General features: G+C 38.1%; 4 protein-coding genes across 4 annotated transcripts; 1 reads left to right on the top strand and 3 right to left on the bottom strand.

Annotated features, from left to right (window-relative positions):
* Positions 1–6,714: 6,714 nt before the first annotated feature.
* LOC105186202 (cytochrome P450 CYP12A2) lies at positions 6,715–10,249 on the bottom strand. Its single transcript, XM_025307009.1, has 11 exons — positions 10,176–10,249; positions 9,643–9,953; positions 9,135–9,246; positions 8,949–9,071; positions 8,537–8,678; positions 8,188–8,435; positions 7,751–7,934; positions 7,500–7,669; positions 7,287–7,365; positions 6,989–7,198; positions 6,715–6,907 (listed from the first exon to the last, which is right to left on the bottom strand). Exons 1-11 carry the CDS (start codon positions 10,247–10,249, stop codon positions 6,788–6,790), a joined length of 1,773 nt encoding a protein of 590 aa, XP_025162794.1. The 3' UTR covers positions 6,715–6,787.
* A 502-nt stretch (positions 10,250–10,751) lies between these two features.
* On the bottom strand, positions 10,752–17,982 carry LOC105186199 (H2.0-like homeobox protein). Its single transcript, XM_011146240.3, has 4 exons — positions 17,081–17,982; positions 16,624–16,833; positions 11,241–11,428; positions 10,752–11,087 (listed from the first exon to the last, which is right to left on the bottom strand). Exons 1-4 carry the CDS (start codon positions 17,250–17,252, stop codon positions 10,905–10,907), a joined length of 753 nt encoding a protein of 250 aa, XP_011144542.1. The 5' UTR covers positions 17,253–17,982; the 3' UTR covers positions 10,752–10,904.
* Positions 17,983–19,015: 1,033 nt separating this feature from the next.
* On the bottom strand, positions 19,016–21,906 carry LOC105186201 (uncharacterized). Its single transcript, XM_019842816.2, has 4 exons — positions 21,850–21,906; positions 21,490–21,663; positions 19,536–19,822; positions 19,016–19,400 (listed from the first exon to the last, which is right to left on the bottom strand). Exons 2-4 carry the CDS (start codon positions 21,641–21,643, stop codon positions 19,263–19,265), a joined length of 579 nt encoding a protein of 192 aa, XP_019698375.1. The 5' UTR covers positions 21,644–21,663; positions 21,850–21,906; the 3' UTR covers positions 19,016–19,262.
* A 272-nt stretch (positions 21,907–22,178) lies between these two features.
* On the top strand, positions 22,179–23,455 carry LOC105186200 (uncharacterized). The gene is made up of 4 exons (XM_011146241.3): positions 22,179–22,338; positions 22,466–22,728; positions 22,849–22,962; positions 23,130–23,455. Exons 1-4 carry the CDS (start codon positions 22,179–22,181, stop codon positions 23,394–23,396), a joined length of 804 nt encoding a protein of 267 aa, XP_011144543.2. The 3' UTR covers positions 23,397–23,455.
* The last annotated feature ends 3,739 nt before the right edge of the window (positions 23,456–27,194 follow it).

The raw sequence follows: 27,194 nt of genomic DNA, 5'->3' as shown, positions 1-27,194 counted from the left end.
TAATAAAAGTTTCACTGAGTTACAAGAACTTCGTGCTGAACTCTAGCAATCTTCCTACTACCACCGAACAATCTCATCCTACCACTAACGTCGGATATCACAGTCTTCATCATACCCTTCCTCAGAAGGAGACTACTACTTACTCTCTCACTCTCAACCCATAAGGTCAGTCGAACTTCATTATTTCTTTCACTATTATCATTATTTCTTTTACTAGAAAATGGCAATAAAATACATCGACACCAATCGGCTATTCCGTGGACAACTAACTGTCTACGTCACAAAAGTGGAGTCGCCCACTTTAATGTGGGTGCAGCTAAACCATAACCGGGCAGGCATCATGGACCTACAAGCCGAAATTGCCTGGAAAATGCACAGACACCCGAACAGATACACCATGTGGCCCAGGGCTGCTTTAATCGGGGCACTGGTCGCTGTGCAAGACAACTAGGAATGGTACAGAGGAGAAATCACCGCGTTGCTGGGACACTCAGCGATAGTCATGCTAGGCGACTGGGGAAGAACGGTGAGAAAACCTATGACGCACCTGCGTCATCTACCTGATCAATTTCACCAAATGCCGTGGCAAGCCATCGGAGTGGGGCTTCGCGGCCTAAAACCGATAGGATCCGCAGTCTCTTGGCCTAAACCAACAAGAGAAATTACAAAACTACTTGCGGAAGAACAAACCGGTATAATGAAAATAAAGAAATCAGTGGGAGGAAAAGCGGCCGATATAGACTTATACTTGCCGCGAGTTAACTCCATCGGCTACAAAAAAATTTCAGAGAAGAATTGCTCGCGATCGGTCAGGCAATCGCGACTAACGAACTTCATCACCCCTTCCCTCAATTTAAACTAAAGCCAAAAATATTATAATGCATATATACTACATCCTTATACTTTTATACTCTTATATAATTTTATATACTCTTATACTTTCATATATATATATATATATATATATATATCGTAGTATACACATACATTTTGCGTTTTATCCAATTACACCCGCGGAAGGACGAAAGAAAAGAAGGAAGAGGAATTGGAGGTTGCCTTCTATCTTTCCTCCTTCTATCCCAAAATAAAATTAAAACAAGCTCAAAATACACTTGTCTAACACATTAGAAGGACGAAAGAAAAGAAGGAAGAGGATTCGGAGGTTACCTTCTATCTTTCCTCCTTCTAACCCCAAAAATTACAATATACATACAAACACATTTATATTTTAGCTAATAATTAAAAAAAAAAAAAGGACGAAGAAAAGGAAAGAAGAGATGGAAGTCACCTTCTATCTTCCCTCTTTTTAATTATATTCTAATCAATCTATAGGCTTAGCAACTAAAAACTGCGTAGTATGTAAGCTTTGACATAATACACTCCGCTAGCAAATGTTGGCTACCCCCAACATTTGTCTAAGGTGGGGGGTGTTACATCCTGCGGACTCCGCGTACTTTGAATTTGTTGTCAAGTAGGGCGGATTGCATTTTATATTATACTACCAAATGTTCACATTCCGCGACCCTCCGAGAACTGTGACGTCACACACACAGATTTCTCTTTCTTTTCTCTCTGCGTTAATCACCAGAGTTTCCTCTATTTCCGTCGGAAAAGATCCGTTGAGTCATTTTGGCCATATACCTCCTCTCCAAATAACCTTAAATAACTTCCCGTTCGGAACAATAATTTTCTTTGAAGACGGACCGACCAGACAATCTTTCATGCTGTTATATGATGTTGCCAGCCTTTGATCTTCGGAAACTCACGCGTTTCCCACGTTATTCATAAATTCCTATCGCGCACAACCTCTGACTAACCCTAGCGAAACCTTGAAATCTTTTACTGCCATAGATACCCGATCCTTTATCATATTTATCTAAGAACCTTACTAAAACCCCACTTCCGAAAAGTTTGCAACAAAATCCTATACCCATATTTGGACATAAACTTTGGAGCCTGACGCAACTTCCCAAACCCCACCTCTCGACCGAGGTGACATTTTTGGTAAAGTGAAAAAGCTATGCCACTTCTATTTCTCCTCCCGACCGACCCGCAGCCAGGACAGAGCCTTCTCTCCAACACCCCTTCAGGGTTTCTTGATAACCAACCCTACTAGTGAGTCAGATCAGTGTTCTTCAGTCATCTATTCTTCTGTGCAACGATCTCGTGCACCCTTGAGACATTGCGAGAGATCCTGCTGAGACCAGTTTCTAGTCCTTGGCGCAACTTGGGTCCATCCTCACAGAGATGCAGCAACCACACCTTTCATTGTCTACTAAGATCAGAGAAGTCCAGCAGTAAGTTACTTATATTTTCTTTTATCTGAGTGACCTCTTTCGTTTCATTTTTTTTATCTTTTCTTCTCTCTCTTTTCTTTTCCTTTCGTTTTACTTCCGTTTTCTATCCTCCTTGGCATTCCTCCTTAATTGTTAAATCAGACGTCAGTGGCCCAATCCTTTCGATCACAGTCGGACATAACGAACACGGAATATTGTTCTGAGTAATCGAGAATCATTGTTCTGAGCGCGATTGTTAACCACATATGTATACAGACACATTATAAAATCTTACAAATTGTATTTCATTGTGAACTTCCGTCTAATCACTAATAAAACAAGTTGTTTGTAATTGTAAACCAATCACGTTTTCCAAATAATTATTCTCAACCAAAAATTCTCCCTTCCCTCAACTGTCGCTCACGGTCCTATCCCAGGTAAAAGGATTCAGTTCCTTGACCTAAATAAAGGACCACCGACGTCTGCGCCAGATAAAGGGGTCATTCCGATTCTTGATCTGTTCTGCAGATTTGCGAGTACGTCGGAGCTTGCGAAAGCAAGCGTCAAGTTGCGTTCCTCCTCCAGGACGTAACACTTTAATTGACTCACCCTGTATAGATTTTCTTGAATATTTACTTTCTAAGAAGAAGTAATTGTTCTTATGGGCTTTTACATAATAAATGTGATATGGAAGAAGAGATAAAAAGTCTTTTTCATGTATATAGACTAATTCAACTTATACAAAAAATCTCTTCAACAAGGGATTCAGGTAGCTGCGTGACGTGCGCGACGGTTTTAAAAGGTTTAACGGACGCCAACCTATTTGAAATGTGAAAAGGGATGAGAAGTGGGGACTATGCTGTTGCTGAGGAGGACTGTGACTAGCAGTAGATCAGTGTGGATTGTTTCGTACGACCGTGAACATGCATTTCAATACGCGTCAACAACGCTTGAGTGAAGATAAAGCTGCTCCTATACGCGATCTGTGGAATATGCTAAATGCAAATTTATATGCGATGTACAAGCCTACAAAAAATTTAACAATTGATGAGCAGCTTTTTCCTTTTCGAGATAGAACTAAATTTACTCAATACATTCCATCGAAGCCAGCTAAATACGGGATAAAAGTTTGATGGATATGTGACGCGGAAAATTCTTATCCGCTGAAAGGTTTGATTTATACTGGTAAAACAGGGAATGCACATGAAGTAAACCAGGGTGAAAGAGTTGTCAAAGAACTTGCAGTTTTATATAAAGGAAATATTTGGAAATATTTGCATGGACAATTTCTTCACATCATTGCCGCTTGCTAAACATTTACTCTCGTGGAATCAAACAATAGTTGATACTTTGAAAAAGAACAAATCTTATATACCTAAAGGAATGGCATCCTCCAAAACAAGAGAAGAATTTTCAACATTATTTGGATTCCATGAAAAAACAGCTTTATGTTCATATGTGCCAAAAAAGAATAAAGCTGTAATATTATTCTCGACTATACACTCGAATATGACAGTATCCGATGATGCGAAGAAAAAACCAGAAATGATTTTATATTACAATAAATATAAAGCTGGACACTATGGACCAGATGTTAACAAGATATACCACACATCGACGTACAAATAGATGGTCACTAGCTTTTTTCTATAATATTATTGATATTGCCTGTCTTGCTGCGTACCTCATTTATTATGAAAATAATAAAATGATACAAAAGAAAAGTAATCAACGTAGAATATTTGTAAGACAATTAAGTGAAGAGCTCGCCATCCCGATAATTGAAGATCGCTCTCAAAATCTGCAAATAATGAGACACTATTCCACGAAGTTGGCAATCGACAGCATATATAATAAGCAAATTATATGTGCCGATCTTCCCTCTGGGTCTCAGCCGCAGTTAGACCATACCAGTAGAAGAATGGTAACTGGTTCCTGTCATATTTGTTATAAACAAACAATAAAAAAAAGGAGGAAAACTAGAAAATCTTGTGTGGTATGTAACAAATCCGTATGTGATGAGCATGCGGTAAAGATAACTCAATGTAAAGAATGTACTGAATGAATAAATTATATATATATATATATATATATATACAGGGTGTTTGATAGCTGATCATGCAGACGAAAGTTGGAGATAGATTAGGTGTAGCCGAGAAGAAAAGTCATGTACCATAATGTCAAATTGCCAATAGTTATCGAGTTATTAATTAAAACATGTGAGCCAACGAGCGCGTAGAGAGTGGAGGGCGACCGCAGTAAGCACGTAGACATTTGATACAGGCAACGTAAGCGACAAAAGGCGATCGCGCGCGACGAAGAGCGAGCGAGCTTTTTCTTTATAGCTTTTTCCTTATAGCTCGCTCGCTCCTCGTCGTTCGCGCTCGATCGCTTTTCGTCGCGCTCACTCGCCTCTTGTCGCTTGCGCTCGCTCGCTCCTCGTCGTTCGCGCTCGCTCGCTCCTCGTCGCGCGCGCTCGCCTCTTGTCGTTTACGTTGCCTCTCGCCGCGCGCCCTCGCCCACCGTCACTCGCTGACTCCGCCTGTATCAAATGTCTACGTGCTTACTGCGGTCGCCCTCCACTCTCTACGCGCTCGTTGGCTCACATGTTTTAATTAATAACTCGATAACTATTGGCAATTTGACATTATGGTACATGACTTTTCTTCTCGGCTACACCCAATCTATCTCCAACTTTCGTCTGCATGATCAGCTATCAAACACCCTGTATATACATATATATTAATAAATAAAAAGTTATATTCAATTTAAAAACATTGCTTTTATTTAATTAACAATCCCAGGCATGAAAATTGTATAATTGAGTAAGAAATTAAGCAGAAATTATTCATTTGTATGCATGGGTACCCGGGTACCCCGGTTGTCCCCAGCGAGTTGATTAAATTAATGCAATAATTTTCTTTATTCCTAACATGAAAAAAAATATCTAAAAACATTTTGTGATGGAAAAAAGTTCAAATCGCGACGATCCGGGCGGATTTAGAAAAATTTTCAGTGGAACATAGAAAAATTTCAAGGAATATGGTGGGTACCCGGGTACCCGGTTGTCCACATAAGGGTTAAGAAGCCAACACCCGGTCGCCATCTCAATCCCGTGCGCGTTACCGACTTTGTCGATAAACTATTACATGTCGGTATGATTCTTTTCATTTTCACATGGAAAATTATATTGGCTTGGATAATAATTTAAGTAATCGAAAATAACACGATTTCTTTCGTTTTTCAGTACATTTCAACTGTCTTTTCATACATGACACTCGTACGTATCATAATAGGTAACGAATGAAAAATAATAAAGGAACAAAAAATATAACGAATTACGCTCAAAGTCAAAATTCACTTTCTCTCGTTGTATTTCCCCAAAGTAATTTCTATATATAGAGCTCTACTTGTAATGTGTTGTGAGAACCGGAAGAGAAAACCGGAACTCGTTAATAAATATGTCCCAAGAATACTCTTGCGTGTTTCATATGTGAAATTCATGAAATCGCACAACCCATCATCGTGTAAACTGTAAACATTTATTTTTTACGTTTGACTCGTAATAACAATCGATACAAAATCGATTTGTAGGTAACTAACTCTTACGTTTTAAAAGAAAACTGACATTTCGAATATAAAGATAAAATATACGCTTCACTGTAACTCGCGAATTATCCCGCCGATATAACGATGCGAGACACGAGGTATGAGAATATGATGTACGCAATTTATACAAGGGATTTTTCTTGGAAACGGAAAATTGTAAAGATTAATTAGATTAAACTAAGAAAAAAAGTCAAGTACCAAGAAAAAACAAAAGAGTCAAGTTTTGCAAAAATCACAATAGTTATTAAATTATTAATGATTGAAAATGATCATATCTAGTTGCTCTTTTAATTAATAACGTGCAAAGTTGCATACTTACTTGCAAAATGGTAAAGAACGTTGTTCAAAGTAACCTAATCTATAATTATATGACAGCTATTATGCATAGCAAAATGTCGAAGATTCAGGGTTTAAAGTTCAGTATACTCATATCTATTACTAGATATAATAGCTGTCATATAATTATAGATTCGGTCATTCTGAATAAAAAAGTCCTTTTCAAAATTCCTTTTCAATCAAACTAAGAAGAAATTTCGAGTACCATTTTGCAAATAAGTACGCAAATTTTCTAGTTATCAATTAAAAAATCTCTATCTAGATATGGTCATTGTCAATCATTAATAACTTAATAACTCTTGCCATTTTTGCAAAATGGTACTCGATTTTTCTCTTTAGTTTGATCTGATTAATCTTCACAATTTTTCGTTTCCAAAAGATCACGAATGCTCTCCATATATTGAGCTGCACACACTCATCTCGTTTACTACAAAACTTTTCTACAGTAACATAATCTTACGCAATGTAATCTGCATGAAAATACGCGTGCTTGTTGTATCTATTAATTACTTCGCTCTCTTATTTGACACTACATCCGCAGAGTTTCAGTATAATTTTTACGCTTTTTACTTTCTCATCTTCCTGTCCACGAATCGAAAGCGCAACGGCCGATTCGGTACATTCACCATGAGAAATCGACTTTGAATGTCCGTGTAGTCGTATTCGATCGTGAATTCTCTCACCAGCTGGAAAAAATAAGAAAGACAAATGCATTTATATCGTTTCTATCGTATACACGTCGTTCGCTTTAAGCTAAATTCACTCACCCTCGTTATAAGCAACATCATTTGCGTCTCAGCCATGTTTCTACCCAGGCAGGATCGCGCGCCGTATCCGAAAGGTAGACACGAATACGCCTGATAGAAATTGTACGCATGCTCGTCCTGATTCAACCACCTCTCTGGCCGATACTTCTCGGAATCTTCGAAAAGTTGCTCGCGCTGCGACGTTATCTGATTCGCCATTATAACGAAAGTCTGTACAGAGCGGAAGCTATTTATCTTAAATCTACGATTTGTCTGCGTCGCATGAGGTCTCAATGACAATGAGGAAACAATGACTCACCCCCTTCGGTATAGTGTATCCGTGTAACGTAATCGGCGACGACAGTAATCTCGTCAAGTAGGGGAATGCAGGTCGCAACCTTTAGAAAAAAAGACATACACACATAAGAAGAATAATGCTGATGTGTTACTGGTTAGAGATTTTAGAAGAAATAACTTATATCTCAGGTCAATTTGTAAAATTGATTCAATCCTGTGCCCAAAAATTTCTTACCTAAGACTTTCCTTCATGCACGCTCTTAGATACGGCATGTTCTTCAGGTTTTCCTTCGTCAAGGTAGAGCTTATCTTAGGTGAAACGGAGATTATCTCATCGTACAACTGCTTCTGCGCTCTGGGATTCTTCGTCAGAAAGTAAATCAGGAAAGCCTCGCAATTGACGACCTGAAAGAAAAAAATCACGGTGAAAAGTGGTTGCATTTTCGTGTTACAGCCATGTCGACTTTGATCGTGCATCTAACATACAGCCTGGACGCCTAAAATCATCATGTCCATCAAGAGAGTGGAAATGTCGTCCGCGTGAACACGCCGGGTCAGCATCCTCTCAAGGAGCGGTAAACCTTTCTCCTCTTCCGCGGGTTTCTTCTGCTCGGGCACCGTTACAGCTTGTAATCTGTTTTGCGCCCGACGAATATACTTTCCGATGATTCTGAAACAAAAATCCACCGACGAGTAATTGGCAATTACAAAATTAACGTGATCTTCAAACAAACACAGATAACCAAACAACCTGAAGTAATTCATCGGCAAGACGCAAATGTAATATGTATTGAGAGAAGGTCATATTAAAATGAAATTGCAATCATTGTTATGCGACGAATGTAATTCAGCAAGTGAAGTACGATTGATAGGTTTCATCGAAAATTTGCCACTGTCAAGAAAAGTCACTGTCGTCGACTCACTCGTTGAGGGTATCACACGCCACGAAAAGCCTTCTGACGAACGGAGTCTCGAAAAATCTCCACACCTGAAATCCAGTTTCACAGCGACTCATATATGTGTGGGCGGTGATCAGTGCATTAATGACCTTCGTAGTTTCATCCACCGATCTCGAGGTGGAATCAAGGAAGCCAAGATGCTTGTTGAACATCGTCACATAGAAGCACTCCATACCCCAGGCGGTGAGATCCCGATGAAAAGTCGCCGGCACCTGTCAGGATTTGAGTCTACTGAAATACTATTTTTTCGCATGTCCAGATACCTCTCGTTATCCATCAACTATTACATATCACCCATCAGAGTCTAACGAACCTCATCCTGTCGATTGCATATTTCACGAATCCTGTTAATAAATTCCCCGCACACCGCGTCCAATTTCTCAACATAATCCCAGACGGTATCATTGAACGGCTGATCGATCTTCTCTTTTACTTCCAGCCACTCGGAACCTTGCCTGACATTTTATTAAATTCTCATACGTTTTGTCGGACATCTTTTTACATAATAACGTGTACATAATAACACGATAACACGATAACAGAGAATGTTATAAATTTATCTAACAGATAGAATTATTTCGTGTAAAAATTCTGCCGTGAAAGAATATATGCGAAAATGTGAAGAGAAGTATTCACTCGTGAATTCGTTTAGTGTATAATCAGATGCGTTAATTGTAATAATCGTCCGCTGTTATCGTGCGTAAAATTAATCGCGCTATGTTTACAGCGAAAACGCTCCGGCGGAACGATATTTGCGATGATTAAGATGGTAATGTTGAAGAATGTCGATGCCGCTACGGACAGGCGACTCGCTTTCCTGCTCGAGAACCTGCGCTATATGCTCAGGTCTGCAATAAAATCGATGAATCAGCATCAGGCAGATGAGAAAATGTAAGAGATGTAATATTCACCTGTGAATCATCACGATGTCATTGACAAGCGGCCCGTTAATTCGCACGACGCATCCGTACTCGTCGAATAAGTATTTGATCGGCGTGACATTACGATTCCAGAATAATCGTCCTGAAATCGTAACGAGATATGCTAAATACCGTCAGAATATATCCTTTAATTTTCTTTTGTGATAATTATTCTCTTTCTACTTGACTATTTAATACTGTCAAGTGTAGAGATATACGATTCATTATAAATTTATCAGTCTATACCTTCCCCCTAGGCCTGTGATCAAATTGAACAGGAGAAAGAAAAAGTCTCTTACGTATTTCGTGTTATGCGTGTATTTCCAAGATCCAGGAGGTACAAAATTTGCACAAAATCCAAAGAGCTTAGAAAGCTTGCTGGACAAAATTGTCTTCCATCCCGTACGTACTTTGACTGGCGACGCGAATTTTCTCGCGTATCTTCGATCGCATGGACGACTCTTCGGATTTTGCGCGACTGAACTACAAGGAGTCGTACCCTGGGTAAGCTTGTTGATTAGCAGTCTGCAAAACAGTTGCGTACCCAGCAGCGGCACATATCGCCAGTATTTCTCCCACAGTTTCAATATCGCTGGCCCAGGGATTTCCTCAAACGGCAATGGTGACCTATCCGCACGGGCATGTGGTACAACTTTGGTGACAGAGATGTCAAAGTGCTCAGCAGCTATCTCAGAACACGTTTCCAGTAGTGGCATCGCCGTCGAGGATGTCGCAGTCGCGTTTACTGCCGGAACCGCACATGGTTGCGCTACCGAAGTAGCTGGCAGCAAGAGAAATTGTATCGCGTGACTATTTTTTATTTATATTTTCACTCAGCACAAAATACAATATTTATACTTTATTCCATATTCATGAAATATCCAATATTTTGAAGTCGAGATTAGACTTCTCGCAACAAAATGCAGAGACTATTAATGTGACATAATAGCGTAATTGGTTTGTTACGCTCTTAGTATTAATGAAATTAATTGTATAATTAGATGAAGAGATAACTTATTATATCTCTCACACGTTATGTTGCTTGAATTGAGCGACGAGCATTTTCTTTCCTCGCCGGATGTCAAAGGATCCACCAGATTCGTCATTGAGCGGTAGGAGCAGCTTTTATACGCTTGCAACGAGAAATGCCGAGAGACGAAGGTGGATCGCATTAAGCAACGCATCATCTCACGGTGAGCCGAATGTCCAATTTTATACTAATAAAATGCGTTAACCTCTAATTTTTCGATTTCTTGAAATCGTTTGCAAATACACGCGAGTCAACGAATTCATATAATATGTATGGAAACTTATATGTTAACATACCTGTTGATAAATGTACAGTCCAGAAAGAACGAAGCAATCGCAAAATACCGACGGGCAATGGTATGGTCAACCTATTTACGTCTATGCTGACGATGATGAAAGAGATAACAAGGTCGTCGTCGAGGAAACAGATCGAAAGAATTGAAAATCGATGCATCGACGGCAAGTTCAAGTGTTGCTGTTCATATATCGAAAGTTGTCGCTTAGAGAATTTTCATCTTAATGCCGAATATAGCAATATTTTCTTTTTATTAATTATGACACAGACATTGTTTCCCCCGCAACAATATCTTTATTATATCATTAACATTCATTAAAGTAGCAAAAAGAAATAATAAAGATTGATTTATTATTTATCTCATTATCCAAGAGATGAAAGAATATCGAATGTTCCATGCAAACAAAGTCACACTTTTCGGCACACGCGCTGAAATCTTATAGATCCACGTCGATCTCCGCATCCTCTTCGTTCTCCTGCTGGATCGTATCGTTAACATTAGGTTTTACCATTTTTTGAGGAAAGTCCTTCTGCGTGGAGTCCGGACCGGCTAAAACAGCGTTCTCACTTTCCCTCGCGTGTCGCCATTTCATCCGACGATTTTGGAACCAAACCTTAACCTGACGATGCAGAAATTGATTTAGCATTATTTTTCTCATCGCTATGTTGCTTCCTTGAAAATTTCATGTCACGATAAATGAGGAAGAAAATTTTGAAACACCATTAACGTATGCTAAATTACTCAAGTATGCAAATTTCACAAGTCGTACAACCTGTGCGTCGGTTAAGCCTAAAGTCGCCGCCAATTGTCGTCGATCAGGTTTTGTGATGTACTTTTGCAAAGAAAATCGCCTCTCCAACCCTTTCCGCTGCAGCGAACTGAACACGGCTCTGGACCACGATCTCTTCCGGCGTGTGCTGCTTTCTGGACAGCTCATTGTCGAGGACGAGGAAATTTGTGCTGGAAAACAAATATTTTCCGTCTAATAATATTTAAACGATAAATAGATACTATAATTCTCGCATTAAATTCCATGTATTTGGTGTTAGTTTTGAGGGATTTCTACAAAAGCAACACATTTATTTTTGAGAGACGTTAAATTATATTTTATTCAAAATATTTTCCATCGCTAGCTATAACTTTTTCTCACTTTTCGAGCAACAAGTAAATTTCGCGATAAAAGAAATGTTCGTCTTTCGAATTAATCCACTCATCGAGCCATTTTTGTATTTCTTCATATGATTTGAAGTGCTGGTCAGCAAGGCTATGCTGCACAGATCGAAATAAGTAGTAATTGGAAGGAGCACAGTCTGGTGAATATGTGGCGTGTGGCAAGACTTCCCATTGAAATGCCGATAATATATCCTTAACTGTTTTTATAACATGTCGAATATTGTCGTGCAACAAAATCACTTTGCGTTTTCTTTGAGCTATTACTGGACGTTTTTAGTTTAAAGTATGATTCAGATCGTTGATAACGCACAGCAGTGACTGTTTGATTCGATTGTAGCAACTCATAAGACACACGACGTCTTTCATGTCACACCAAATGCACAATAAAACCTTACTTCCGTGGATGTTGCATACCATCGATGTCGATGGTCGGTCTGGACTTATCCACAACTTTTTACGCTTAGGATTATCAGAGTAGATCTAATTTTCATCTCCAATTATAATTTAATACAAAAACTGCATCTTCTTGTGACGAGAAAGCAATGAAGTGCAAATGGTTAAACGATTTTGAATAGCCAATTCAGACAATGCATGTGGAACCTATTTGCATTTTTTTTAAATCTTTCTCATTGTGTGTAAACAATCTGAAACGGTTGATTTACCAACATTTAATACTTCAGCTAGTTCTTGAAACGTTTGAGCTGAGTTTTCATCCAATAATGCCTGCAATTCGGCATCTTCAAACTTTTTTGATTGACCTAAACGTTCTTTGTCTTTCAAATCGAAATCACGACCGTCGAAATCGCCAATAGCAGTACTTATATATTTTAACCGATGGAGAAAAATCAGAATAAGTTTCTGAATGAATGGGCTTCAGCAGCCATTTTCTTCGAATCGGAACAATAAAGTAAATGTCGAAAATGCTCTTTACCACACTTCATTTTTAAGTGCACAAAAAGTATGATCATATTCACGAATGCACATGCCATGTGTCAAATTATTTATAGAAATGTCCAAGCTTTAAAATGACGTACCAACTTTTAAAATATCTCTAGTAGATTTCTAGCTATAACCATCTATATTAGGCCCTTAAAATACTAACTGGAACACCTAATAAGATAACTTATATCGACAGATTTAGAAATTTAGAGATACTCTCCTCACTCGATGATTCAATCAGACAGATTTCAATCTTACTAATATCACGGTGCACTTGCAATATATTTGAAGGCGTTTAAAGATGACAAAAGTTCTCTTTAGAAATAATCTCTGTAATATCTGGAAAAATAATTAAAATTTATGCGGGACGCAACTTTTGACGGATATCTATTGTGAAACACTCAAAGAGAATTCTGTGTCGCAGAGAACACACAAGGGAAAGGAATTTATACGGATCAGGGTGAAAAGATGCTGAGAGGTGGAAACGCTATTCTCTTAGCGTTTGGACGGATGTCTGTTTCCACAGTTTTCGGTCCGAAGAAGCTCCCAAGATCGGGTACTTCGTGCTGATTTACAGCCGTACAAAAGTATACAACATCTGCGCGTATTTAAACTGTGCGGTACACCCACTCGAGAGCCGAATCTCCGAATAAATATTCCAACAGATATCCCTAACATCATAGTTATTTTGGGCCTTTTATGCTTGATCCTTCGGCGTGGGTCTCGAGTCCGTAGACTCTGCTACATTTGATCAGCCGCGTGTCGTACTGCGTGCGAACGATTAATACCACGATTTAAATCGGCATACTCAATGTCAAATGACGCCAAAAATGTTAATGAAGATATGACAATGAAGAAGAACGCGAAAATCGTTATACTTATTAAGAGAAAATTATTATGTTTCAAATATATTTCACATATTATTCGCGACCGCTTATTTCTAACTTGGAGACTGATTTTCACAGGGTTGGAAAGTAACTCGTTACTTGTGACTCGTACTCGTTACTTGTAACGAGTTACAGTTACAGTTGTGGTTATTTTTTTTGGTAACTATAACTTAACTCCGTTCCGTTTTTTCCGTCTACAATTGTAACTTAACTTACAAGGAAAGGGTCGGAACTGTCCCTCGTCGACTTTGATGGGCTTTGAATATGTAGAGCAACAAAAACTATTAGACACGTAATTTTTTTATCTCATATGTATCTCATAGTTTAGAAGATAAAACAACCCCTAAAAAAACTAACATTTTCATTTCTTGTGAATATCTTCTAAAGTACAAGATATATCAAAAAATGTTTCCTACAAAAGTTTTACAGTATTTTATATTGTTTGCAACGGTATATTCAGATTTTTCAAAAGTGTCAAAATTTTTAACCTCCCCCTTATCCCTTTAATTTTGCAAAATTAAAAAATTTCATGTGGACAAAAATTAAAAAGCAGTTGTTGCCGAATCCATTCATATATAATAATACAATATGGTCATGGTAAGTTTTAAGAAAAATGAGATAATATCGTATTATAGGCGTCGCGCTGTAAATAGGTGTTATTTCTTTTCAGTTGCGCTATATTCAATAGCTGTCTCTTATGCACATTTCCTCATACATATGATATACAAGAGAATTAATTTTAATGATACAATATACAACTTATTATACAAAATAAAGATATTAGATAGAGGAACGTACATATACAGGGTAGACCATTTAAGTTTCATAATGCGAAATATCTCGAAAACGAAACGTTGGAGAAACAAATGTTTTAAATAAAAGTTGTATAGTTTAAAGGCGAACGTACAATAGTGTCCTTGATTTGACTTTGAAACATGTATTTAAGGTCAGTTGAAAGTCAACTTAATTTTTTAAAATAGAAAGTCCAATTTTTTATTATTATCTTCTTTTTCTACCAATTAATTTTAACAACAACTTTTGTCTGAAATATTTTTTTATTTGCCTAATATTTTTTCAGATATTTAAGGAAAACTTTATAACTTTTTCAATATTTAACTTACAATATCTCGCTAATAATTTATCGAAAGAAAAAATGGTACTAGGCTTTTTTACTCTATTTAATCTCAAGAATATATTACAATAAAAGTGCCTTTACTTTCGTTAATTTATCGATTTTTGGAAATTTTAAAATCAAATTCATCAAATTCATCATTAAAATCATCACCTTCTAAACCTTGAGATACGCAAATAAAAAAAATATGTGTCTAATAGTTTTTATTGTTCTACAACATATTCAAAGCCCATGAAAATCGGCGAGGGACAGTTCCGACCCTTTCCTTGTTATTTACATTTGTTTAATAACTAGTAACTAATTTAATAGTTACTTTATATATTTCAAACTTAAGTTTCTGGCAGACCAGCAGGAAAACGTGACATGCAGCTTGATATTCAATAAATATACAATTATTTTAGCTGCTTTTGGAAAACGTGCTATTGCGTCATCTATCTTTATTGTTCCTTAGATGTTAAACAAGAATAAAATGACGCAATAGCGCCGATAATCTCCTCCCCGAACGCAACCTGTATTTCTTTCAAAAAATTGTATACCTATTGGACATTTTCGTCACATGTCGCTAGTTCTTATTTGTTAACATAACCTGCGTTCAGCGTGAAGTGTGCTGCGTGATTTCAGTTGTATAAAAAATTCAAACAATAGATAAAACATCTCAATCTTCAAAGAAGGATTATAAAATGCTATGACCAGCCTATGCAGAAATATTCGAGTTACAACAAAAATTTGGAAATGAGAATAACTGGGCACTCCTCTACAAAATTTGTGCAATAAATTATTCATGCAAATAGAACTTTAACTGCAAATTTAAGAAAACATGAGTGTAAATCTTTATTTATAAAATACCAATATATTTTTTAATAAAAAATGTAATTCTTGATGTTAAAATTATTTTTAGTATTTATTATTCTCATCAAATTCATTCACTTTTTTATAATTGTTACTAATAGTCTTAAAGAATAAATATGACTTGTTTATTTAAATTAATGGATCTAATTTGTAAAAATTATATACAATATATATGAGGAATATAATAATCAACAAACTACTTTCATATAAAATTGAAGGAATTTACATAATTACAAAATTTAAAATAACAATCATTATAAAAAAGTAACTAAAAAGTAACAACTCATTACTTTCTAAATAACCATAACTATAACATGTAATTTTTGAAGGTCAGTAACTTGTAACTGTAACTGAATACTTTTACAAGGTAACTTTCCCAATCCTGAATTTTCACGACTGTTACTTTATTATCATATTTACTGCGTTAGTGCTAATTAATAATGTCAGTGAGGCGCGTTTTGTTGTTTTGTACGTTATTAATATTGTAACAACTAAAGAAAGCGAAAGTCATTGAACTTTGATTTTAATTGAGAAAAAGAACGCGCATCGAAACCGCCGTTTATGCGCGGCATAAACGTTCAGTAGCACTTAAGATGTCGTTTAAACGTAGACAGGAAACACGAGAATACGCTGACACATAAATATTTTGTCCTACTTGTGTGCTCCTGGCATATCGGAGGGACAAAATAGTGTATCCATATGGTAACATTTGTCAATGACGTAACGCGTGGCTCACGATCGTATCTGTTTAAAGTGATCTTGCGTATCCTCTTAACAATTAACCGCACACGCGATCAATGTTAATCGATTGATCGTTCATTAATTACAAATAGTACCCTAAATCCGAATATACCTTTATCGCAGCGTCCCTCTTTCAAGCAATTTCCGTGTTCCCCGATTCTTTTCATTTCTCATACGTTACCGATTAATTTATATCTTTTTAATTCTCTCCCCTTAATTTTCACATGTACAGAAAAGGTTAGTTATAAGAATTATTTTTCAAACGCAACTCATGCCATCTATAGAAAATTACTGACGTATCAGAGAGTTGAAGTGAATTTTCCGAATGTCTTATTTTGATTGTAGCAATTCGACGTACAGGTTAGAGAGAGAAAAAAGATCGCGATCAGCAACGAGTGGTCCTGGTTTGGCATTCAGTTCAGCTTACGACTTACCTCTCGGCACGGGACGCAAGGGCGCCGGCCGATATAAAGTGCCCAGGCTCTCTATAATCCCGGTATAAGGTACGGGCGTGATACCTTCGGGTAACGATGAATGGACGTGCGAAAATGATGTGTACGCTCTGAGAGCTTCGCACTTTCCGCAACTCCCGAAGCAGGGGCAACGTATCGAGGGCAGTTGGATCGGAAGCGGCTTGAGTACATCTATCAAAATAAAGAAAGATTAAAAGTTAGTTTGAAGAATACAAAATGTATAAATACAAAAAGGACAAATAATGTCATTAAGATATATAATACGTGTATAAAGCAATAATAAGTTCACACGCTAAAAATGAGTTATATGCGATGAGTTAAGCTTCGATTTCGATAGCCAAAGTTACGTGAAACCTAATCACCACACTCCAGCGCGTAACATTTGTAAGCAATATGTGCACTCAACGTCACATTTTACCCGCTTTCTTCGCGCAGATCTCGTTCGACAATATGCGGTCCACGCCAAATTTCAGCTGCTTGGAACAATTGGCGCCGTCCATGATGACGTGAGTGTTGACACCGTTCATCATTTTCCTCTCCGCGGATTTCAGTTTATCGAGAGCGCACGCGGTGCCGTCGATCGCGCTCATGACACTACTCGGAAGCGCACGTTCTACATATGTACATTTATTTACGTAGCGTGTAACTTCCCATTGAGATTCTTCATTGTCAAGAAATGACGTAGAACGAATTCCAATGATAGCGTTCGTTACGACGAATTTGAAATGACTTCTGTTCACTTGTTCACTGTTCACTTTGATCTGATGACTTTACCTCCCCTTGATGCTTTACACTACACGCACTTGCTTGAACGCACGCTCAAACGTGGAATCAATAACAAATATAACTTTAATATTACACAAATGCAACTTTTTTACTAGTAATAAATGTTATTTTAGTGCGGTTTCAATCGTAATGAGATAAAACAGATGTAACTTTGATTTTTAATTTAACAGGGGAACAAACGAGCGAAAGTGAAATCGAAGTTACACCTAGGAAGATTTTCATGACAGTAAGAAAAAATGCTCTCAAGGGAGAAAGAGCCGCGGAACGGCGTAAAAGTGAGTGAGCGGGCGAAGCTCTGCCATGTTGAGAGGAGATCTCCGGCTGAGAGGGAAATCAGTTTGCCGTCAGCTGTGATTTAGCCGGAATATCTGGATTGGTCCACGACGAAGCTGGTAGGCGTGGTAACGAGAAAATAGGTCTGGCTACTTCGATGATCTGTCCGGATGCTGCGGATACAAAAGTGACCGCGATCATATTCTCATCCAGATCCCAGTAATCGTATAGTATGTGATATAAACGTATATTACACGTGAATTCGCGTATACTTTGTTCACGCGGGTTCACGATTACTGCTTGATTGCTGTTTGAGATGATGCGATTGAACAAAATGACTAGAATGAGGATGGGACGGGAACCTTGTAGGAAGAGGATAAACAATATATATAAAATTGATATAATAAAAATGACACTTGTTGCAGAAGTGGAGGGGGTGGGGCACTTTTCACCCTTATGACGTATTTCTCGTGTGTGTGCGTAAAGGCAAAAATTCATCTATAATAAATATTGATCATTTCGCACGTAAGAATAACGCGATTTGCCGACGCTAGAGGATAACATGTGCAAAGCGTGTCCGAGTATTTAATTTTCTTTTCAACTTCAACATGCTGAATTTTCCATGTGTTCAGTTTCATTCGTTTAATCCGTACTTTGACAACGTACGCGAACGACATCCGATGAAACGGCTATGACGAAACGAAACGACTCGACAGATGTTACATCTCGCGGTCGTCACCTTCCGACGTGTCGGAGGACATGTCGTGCCATCGGAAACAGGATTGTATTCCGCGAAGTTCCGCAAACTGTTGCGAGAAGAAGTCGCGTATCACGGCGGAATAATGGTATAGAGACGTATGGCCGATGATATCTCTGGAAACCATATGGTTATCTTTGCGTGTAGGCCTACGGAGTATACGGTCACTTAGGTGTTTATTTGAAGAGCCATGTTTGAAGCTGCCTCTCTACCCACACGCCAAGAATATTCTTGGCGGGATATATACACATCGCGGTTCTCTATTCGATTTTATTAGGTTTTAGGATTTTCACGAGTCTACCGGATTTGCGCGATATCAAATCGAGTCGATGTCCTGTCAATCACACGCGATGTAATCTTCCACCGAATTGTGATAGGGAGGAAAGACACGAATCTCGAATCGAAGTAATAATCTACGATTTTTAAATAGAGTAGACGTCTCACGCGTATCTCTATAATTTGACATACTTTAAGCACAGAGGTCTTATATGTGTATATATTTATTATTATTGTATTTAATTATATTATTGTATTTAAAAATAGTACGTAAAAAGTAGGCTATCCACTAATTCAGCGGCGTAACATTAGATCCACATTGCATGAACTTGTGAAAATTTTATCTGAATATTCCAATGTAAATCGTATATTTTTTGCTAAATATAGATTATAGATTATAGAAGTTACGAAGCATAACGAGCATTGTTTTGCTAATGCAAACGCAAATAGATGAATAAATCTGTAAAATAAAATGCAGCATCTCTCTACATCGCTTGAAGATCTGCGATCACTTGTACAAGGCATAACTTCTCGAAAGCATAACCATCCCTTCGTAAAGTCTGTCCGTCTCAAAATCATTTTCCCTCGGATCGAACATCCAGATGTTTCGCTTGGGACGATTAAATTTCTGCAGACTTTGCAGATTCTGCAAGAAGAAAATAATAATCAGTTATTATATTATAATATATATTCTTACCTGCACGTTTAATCTACTTTACTTTACTCAAAATGTTATCGAATTGTGCATAGATTAAATCGAGAAATCTTGTGTGAATATTACCGATAACACGATGACATTTCCACCACCACCGCCATTCGTGTTGCGACGAATCGCCGTAATTATAAGCGTCAGAAGATAACCGCCGAACGCGAGAAATGAAAGTGCAGTTATTGCCAGCTGAAAGATCTTTGAGACCTTCGTGTCCTTGCCCTTCTCGTCGTAGTGATCCTCGTATCGACGTTTGGGCTTGTTTGGGATTTTCCTCAGTGGTAAAGTCATCGGCAATTCCAGTGGAAATGTCCGACTAGCCATGTCGATGTCTTTATCCTCCTCTTCATCCATGATATCTACAAATCATAAGTAGAGTAAATATTAAATTCGAAAACTTTTAGATAACAATACGAGACGATCGCGATGATCGTTTACCGGCAAATCCAAACCACCGAATCATGAATTAGAAATATTCTCCGTCCTCTGGAATATTTTTGTTAAAACTTCGAAATAATGCCGACATCTTGAATTGAAAGTCATTCGCTACAGCCCACATTTTATTTTTAACCTTGCTTTTAGCAATGTTTCTAGCCATATTAACATAATAGAAGTTTGCGCTTAAAATATGCACATGTAATGTATTAAGTGTAACAAATAAATAATCCAAACTATTTTAAGCGGCTAAGAAATTAAGTTTTAAATAATCAGATTTTCCCGCTCTTTTACGATTATATAGTGTTGACATATAGCTATTAAAAATTACATTTAGTATGGCGGAAGACTCAACATAACATCAAAAATTATACAGTTCAGTAATGAAAAATGGCAACAGATAAGGTATTCGAATGCATTCTTTATGAATTCCAACAAGGAAAAGATGTTACAAGAGTAAACGAATCGATTTGTTCATTTCTCGGTGTTGTAGCGTACGATGTGTATGCATTTTGGTTTAGACAGTTTAAAAGCGGCGATTTTAGTCTGAGCGACAAAGAACTTCCCTCGGAAGGGACCTCGGACGCCCTCGGAAGTGCGGCAACAATAATTTGGAGCAACTGCTTGCTGAGAATTCAGCATAAAAGCAAAAAGAGCTTGCAGAGTAGTTAGGAGTAACACAACAAACTATTTTCAAACGTCTACACGAGATGGGGAAGATTCAGAAAGAAGGAAAATGGGTTTCGCATGGGGAACTCACTGAAGCCAATAAAAATCAACAAGTGGCAGTGTATCTTTCTCTTCTCAATAAGCGACGTAGCAAGTCTTTCTTGTGGAAAATTGTTACAAGAAATGAGAAGTGGATCTCTATGACAATCCGAAACGCAGGAAATCATGGGTAAATCCCTGCGAATCATCAACATCGGTCGCAAAGTCAAAACACTTCGGAAAGAAAATTCTGCTCTGTATTTGGTGGGATATGAAGAGGATTTGTTATGAGCTATTAAAACCGAATGAAACAATTACTACGGACTGCTACAAACATCAATTAATCCAAAATTTGAATCAAAGTTTGAATCAAAAATTAGGATGAAAACGCCCGTATAATGGCAAAAGAGAACATCCTGTGAAATTGTTACATGATAATGCTAGGCCATACATTGCTTCTATGCCAAAAGACATCATAATGAGTCTTGGCTGGGACATCTTGCAGCACCCGGCGTATTCGCCAGACATCGCTCCTATCGATTACCACTTGTTCCGGTCGATGCAACATCCGAAAATGAGATCCAAAAATGGTTTGACGACTTTATCGTGTCCAAAGACACAACATTTTTCCGACACGGAATTCATCAGCTGCCTGAAAAATGGCTTAAAATTATAGAAAATAACGGCGAATACTTTGATTGAAATTTGTTTTATTTTCTTTTAAAATAAACCTTGAATTTAGCTGAAAAATTTGGATTATTCATTTGTATATCTAATAATAAACAGGCATAAATTGAATATTTTGTATAATGTGCGACACTTATAGCGTGGACACATTAACTGCGAATTATTCTGCGGCAAAATTCGTGATACAGTAGTTTACCGTTTTCGCACACGAAAGAAGACTTGATCTGAATCAATTTGTCCATTGGCAACTCGCTTAAGCTGCGAATCTCGTCCAGATACAGAGCCGACTGTTCCTCGCACGTCGTCTGCAGAACGCAAAGTGCACACAATGTCAGGAAGGTGCGATACATAGCCGGATGTTTTGAAATTCCTAATGATTAAGAATCCTTAATTATTGAATGAATCATCTAGAGGAATTATGCAGATTCCATCAATGAGTTAGAAACAGAATAAAAATTAATCATGCCCCATGACGTGTGACTATATCGCGTGATGACCGACACGTGTCGTGTTGGCATTCCAATTCGCTCGAAACACCACTCGAAAGTGTACTCACCTCTTTGTAAAAAACGATTCACGAATATTTCCGTCCGTCGTAGCGATCTCCTCTGGAGTAAATTGGATTTTCCGTTCACCGCGACGACACTTTGCGAATTAAATTCGAGGAGTCTGCACTTTCCAGCAGCTTCGTCGTCGAGACCGACTTTTCTACTGACTTCTAACAATGAAACGCGACCAGATCGTTTGTCGACAAGGCACGCAGATACCGTTTCTCTCTCGCGCTTGGCTGGTGAAGCAAGAAGGGCGACGATCGTGTGGACCGATTCAACGTGGACTCTGCTTTGAACGCAGCGAAATGGAAATAAACGCGTAATTAATGCCGTAATGATGACCCGTTATGATCTGCTTTACGACAATCCTCGCTGTAGTCTCAGTCCGACAGCTGGGTGCGACGAAATGAAGTCGGGAGTCGAGCGTCTCTTCCTCTTCCTCTGCGTCCTCTCGATGACTGTGTTTGACAGCGTGCATCTCACTAGGACTGAAGGTGAGTTTGCTGACATATTGAAAGGAAGTATATTATAGCTTTGCGCACGAAATGTTACTTTAAGAAACAATCGATCGATTCGAGAAGAAATTACTGCAGAAAAGCAATTATCATATGTTGACCTCAGATGTTCTAGATAAGATCAAGACCGGACTAAAGTACGCGAGCAATTATTTAGAAACGGCTAAAGACATCGCCGATCTGGTGTCCAAGAGTTTAGGTCAAGATAAGCAGAATCTGAAGCAGAAACGAGGAGAGGATGGGGACGATGAGGTGAAACAGCCATTCGGTCCAACAAATCTCGTTTCCGCGTTCTTCCGACTGATCGGACTCGACTCACCGAAAATCGCGGCGATCGCAGTCAACAGTATCATATTTCTCGCACAAATGGTACGTGAGTAAAATGCCGATAAACGTTCATATAAATTACTTGAATTGCACCACATCGCGATTCTCCCTTTGGCGAATTGGAATGTTCCCGGCATTCCGCTCGATTGTTTGCCTCAACAGATAAGTTCGTTGGTTGGAGTAAAACAGTCACAGGGTAACATCGCCAGAAACATGAACGACGCAGCGCCAACCTGGGATCCTGTGAAATTCATCTTGGAAAACAAGAACGACAAGGTGAGTCGTTGACGAGTGTAAAGTCGCATAATTTCGATCGAACAACGATCTGAGCAACAAATGCGAAAATTATTTTCATTCTTTCCATTATTTTCGATTATCCATATTTGCAACTTTACGCTGAATTGTCCCAATTAATTTAAAAAATGTGAATCTCAAATAAACAGGTTCAAGCCTTAGTGGAACAAGCGAGAGACGCGAATCTACCGAATCATCTGATAGCACGAACAAGCGGCTCCGATTCCGCCTGTATCAGACTGTTGCTGTGCAAGTCGTCACCAGTGATAAGAGCGGCGCAGACCTCCCTCGGTAATAAATCGCAATATGGTGCACGTCAACTGACCGCCTGGCTACCGTCCAGAGAGGAATTTGAAGCAAACAGCGATGAATGTGAGGACCAACATACCGATTGCAATCTGTTTTCGTCGCGATAAAACTAGGGTTTACTCAGGGTTGGGAAAGTTTGTAAAAGTATTTAGTTACAGTTACAGTTTTTTTTCACTGAGAAAGTAACTAATTACAGTTACAAGTTACTGACCTTCAAAAATAACATGTTACATAATTATAGTTATTTAGAAGGTAACGAATCGTTACTTTTCAGTTACTTTTTCCTGATAATAGTGCTATTATTTTAAATTTCGTGATTGTATAAATTCCTTCAATTTTATATAAAAGTAGTTTGTTGATTATTATATTCCTTATATTGTATATAATTTTTACAAATTAGATTCATTAATTTAAATAAGCGACTTATATTTATTCTTTAAGACTATTAATAACAACTGGGTAGAGAGCCCAATTGTTCTCGTTTCCAAGTTTTTGCTGTAACTCGAATATTTCTACATATGCTGGCCATGGCACTTTACAGTCCTTCTCCGAAGATTGAGATGTTTTATTTATTGCTCGAGTTTTTATTTAACTGAAACCACGCAGCGCACTTCACGCTGAACACAGATTATGTTAACGAATAAGGACTAGCGACGCGTAACGGAAATGTCCAATAGGCGTACAATCTTTTTGAAATTTTCTTGAAAGAAATACAGATTGCGTTTGGAGAGGAGATTATCAGCGCTATTGCGTCATCTTATCCTTGTTTTACATCTAATGAACGATAAAGATAGATGACTCAATAGCACGTTTTCCAAAAGCAGTCAGAATAACTGTATTTATTGGATATCAAACATCACACGTCGCGTTATCCTGCTGATCTGCCAGAAACTTAAGTTGAAATATATAAAGTAACTATTAAAGTAACTATTAAATTAGTTACTAGTTATCAAACAAATGTAACTAAGTTAAGTTACAGTTATAGATGGAAAAAACGGAACGAAGTTAAGTTATAGTTACCAAAAAAAAATAACTGTAACTGTAACTCTATTACGAGTTACTCCAGTAATTAGTTACAAACATACTTCCCAACCCTGTTTTTACTCTAGTCAGGAAACGGTTAAAGGCTTCCGTCGGGGTAGCTTCCGTCCGAAGGTTCCTTCATGCTGTGTCGATTATGTTGGCATGCGAGTGTGCGTATGCGTGTATGACATGTGAGTGTGCGTTGAGATCAAATAATAAATATTTGAAACATTGTGGCGCATCGCGCTATGCTTTCAGATATAATACGGTTTCTTCCTCCTTCTTACAGGCTACATACTGAAACTGTCTCAGAAATTAACAATGTTCTTACACACGAAAGGAACACACATCGTAGTAGACTCGTAACCGAACGGGCACTTAGCAATAATGAGTAATAATTAGTTACAAATCTGTTACATGTACAAATGTTACGGTGTATATTTACATTGTCGCGTTGTGCCAAAGATTCTCGATAATTCGATATTTTCCGCATGGCACGCATATCACGCGCGTGTCGTGCGACCGCCGCAATATGTAAGTGTCTCGCACAACAACAGCGCGGTGTGAACAAAGAGACAACATTACGAAAGGTAAACTAAATTGAGATCGAGTACATAAGGCGCGTATTCTGTAACTCGTAAATTAATACTGATGCTTCCTTTGGATGCACGGAAAATATTTCGCGATTCAACGAGGACGGTGCTAATGTAAAATATCACGACACTTTGGAATCTAGAGTTTTATTCACGCAAACACATCTACTGGAAGATTAGTCTCTTTTAAACTATAAAAATATATTAAATATATGTCATCCAACCAAGCCATCGTTTCAACCCATCAAGATGATCGTCGAGATAATCGGACCTTATCCTTCCCATAATTCTTTTACCCTTATCAGTACATTAACTTTAATAAAATCAAACTTTTCCCCCTCTTTTTCACAACACTAGTAGACTAGTATGATAAAAAATGACGAACGTTACATTGTACAACAATATAATTGTAATTGGGTATATTTCACAGATTGTTAGATTGTTTATTCGAGAGTTACTTCATTTTCCTCTTTGCGAACAATTAACGTTATCACATGCTTATCGAGTGTTACCATTATAACAACTTTCTGCGATAGTATATATGATATTCCGAGAAATAAATTGCTCGAATCTATTGTACAATATTCCGGTATTACTTTACTTCTTCATAATAAAACATATGCGCGCCTCTCACATCTTTGCTACGAGAAATATCACAAATTAAAAATTATTAAGTAGTCCCTATTTTGAAGTGCTGTGCGAAATAGTGCGTAAAAGTTGTACTAGTAGGTAATCGTATCGATGAAGTGAAATTCTCCCTAATATGAAATTAATTGCACATAAACATCACATAAGGTATATTTTATAATTATATATGTCTATCTATTCCTCCCAACCCTGCCATAAAGTACGCAACTAAACGATATAGGTATGTTACAACATCTACATTCCAAAGTGTGCAATCTTCGATTAATCTATAGCATACATCTAATGAGATCACGATTAATGTGACATAATCTATATGTTGTGGGGTTATATCATTACTTTGTTTACTCTTTTTCCTTTCCTCTCTCTCTCTCTCTCTCTCTCTCTCTCTCTCTCTCTCTCTCTCTCTCTCTCTCTCTCTCTCTCTCTCTCTCTCTCTCTCTCTCTCTCTCTCTCTCTCTCTCTCTCTCTCTCTCTCTCTCTCTCTCTCTCTCTCTCTCTCTCTTCCCCTCCCCCTCCCCCCTCCCCGCCTCCCTCTCTCTCCCCTCCACCTCCCCCTCTCCCCGCCCCCTCTCCCTCTATCCCTATCTCCCTCCCTCCCTCCCCCTCTCCCTCCCCCTCACGCTCTCCCCCCCTCTCCCTCCCCCTTCCTATCTCTCACTCTCCCCCTCCCGCCCCTCTCTCTCTCTCTCTCTCTCTCTCTCTCAAGGATCGATCATAATCAATATATTAGGTCGCCATAAGAAATTCGATCGACTGTAAAACGTTTGGCATACATTCGACTCTATTTAGCGACGCGGATTTGCAGAACACACTCACGCAGTGAGTAGCATAAACCCGTCGCTCTTTCTATTCAGAAAGTTTTGGCATTCGAAAAAATGATTATTTATATAATTACTAGAAATATCTCGCCGGAATCGCGCGCGACACTCGCAATTTCGTTCGACGAAATAGCGACGACGTTATGCTAGTGATGCTATATCGTTGCTTCTTTCTACAGCATATACAACGCAAATACCTGAGGGAAATTTGGTTCAGGTATAAAAGATTACAAATTACCGGGGAGATCTACAAGAGATACGCATGCTCTATCGTCTTTCGCGAAGGAAAATACTGCAATTTTTGATTCGAGCTCTATAAAAACAAAAGTTAGCTGTCACAAAGTCGCGCGCGATCTGTAGGACGACGCATGTACCATATACAATTTCTCTCAAACGCGATTAATAATGTTATCAACTATTTATATATATATATATATATAATGTTTATATATTATATATTATATATATATTTTTTTACAACGTTATATATTGGATACTAATCGAAAAATTGATCTCGAAAATATACAGAGAATCAACAAATTGTCGAAAAGACGAGATGTGTGTGTGTGTATGGCCGGCCATTTTATATAACATATTGTTTATATCACCGCCAGTAGCATGTTATATCGCGTGCTCACATTAAGTCGAAATATTTATTTACAAGAGAAGCGCATTCTATCCATACAAAGATGTCCCGTTCACTCAGACACGCGAGACTCGCGCTCACTTGCACACGTCTCTCTCTCTCTCTCTCTCTCTCTCTCTCTCTCTCTCTCTCTCTCTCTCTCTCTCTCTCTCTCTCTCTCTCTCTCTCTCTCTCTCT

Source organism: Harpegnathos saltator, unplaced genomic scaffold (genome assembly GCF_003227715.2).
Source record: "Harpegnathos saltator strain DR-91 unplaced genomic scaffold, Hsal_v8.6 scaffold828, whole genome shotgun sequence".
NCBI lineage: Eukaryota > Metazoa > Arthropoda > Insecta > Hymenoptera > Formicidae > Harpegnathos > Harpegnathos saltator.
This window is presented reverse-complemented; position numbering and strand designations above follow the sequence as displayed.

Coding starts and splice junctions, on each gene's coding strand:
- LOC105186202 (XM_025307009.1), bottom strand. CDS start 10,249: ATGACGAATCTGGTGGATCCTTTGACATCCGGCGAGGAAAGAAAATGC. Junction 9,954..10,175: donor CTCAATTCAAGCAACATAAC/GTGTGAGAGATA, acceptor AATAAAAAATAG/TCACGCGATACAATTTCTCT. Junction 7,935..8,187: donor GCGTGTGATACCCTCAACGA/GTGAGTCGACGA, acceptor TTTTTGTTTCAG/AATCATCGGAAAGTATATTC.
- LOC105186199 (XM_011146240.3), bottom strand. CDS start 17,252: ATGAGCGCGATCGACGGCACCGCGTGCGCTCTCGATAAACTGAAATCC. Junction 16,834..17,080: donor GATCTGCGCGAAGAAAGCGG/GTAAAATGTGAC, acceptor TTATTTTGATAG/ATGTACTCAAGCCGCTTCCG. Junction 11,088..11,240: donor TAGGCTTAACCGACGCACAG/GTTGTACGACTT, acceptor CTGCATCGTCAG/GTTAAGGTTTGGTTCCAAAA.
- LOC105186201 (XM_019842816.2), bottom strand. CDS start 21,643: ATGTATCGCACCTTCCTGACATTGTGTGCACTTTGCGTTCTGCAGACG. Junction 19,823..21,489: donor TTCTTTCGTGTGCGAAAACG/GTAAACTACTGT, acceptor TATGATTTGTAG/ATATCATGGATGAAGAGGAG. Junction 19,401..19,535: donor GAAATGTCATCGTGTTATCG/GTAATATTCACA, acceptor TTCTTCTTGCAG/AATCTGCAAAGTCTGCAGAA.
- LOC105186200 (XM_011146241.3), top strand. CDS start 22,179: ATGATGACCCGTTATGATCTGCTTTACGACAATCCTCGCTGTAGTCTC. Junction 22,339..22,465: donor GCATCTCACTAGGACTGAAG/GTGAGTTTGCTG, acceptor TGTTGACCTCAG/ATGTTCTAGATAAGATCAAG. Junction 22,729..22,848: donor TCATATTTCTCGCACAAATG/GTACGTGAGTAA, acceptor TTGCCTCAACAG/ATAAGTTCGTTGGTTGGAGT.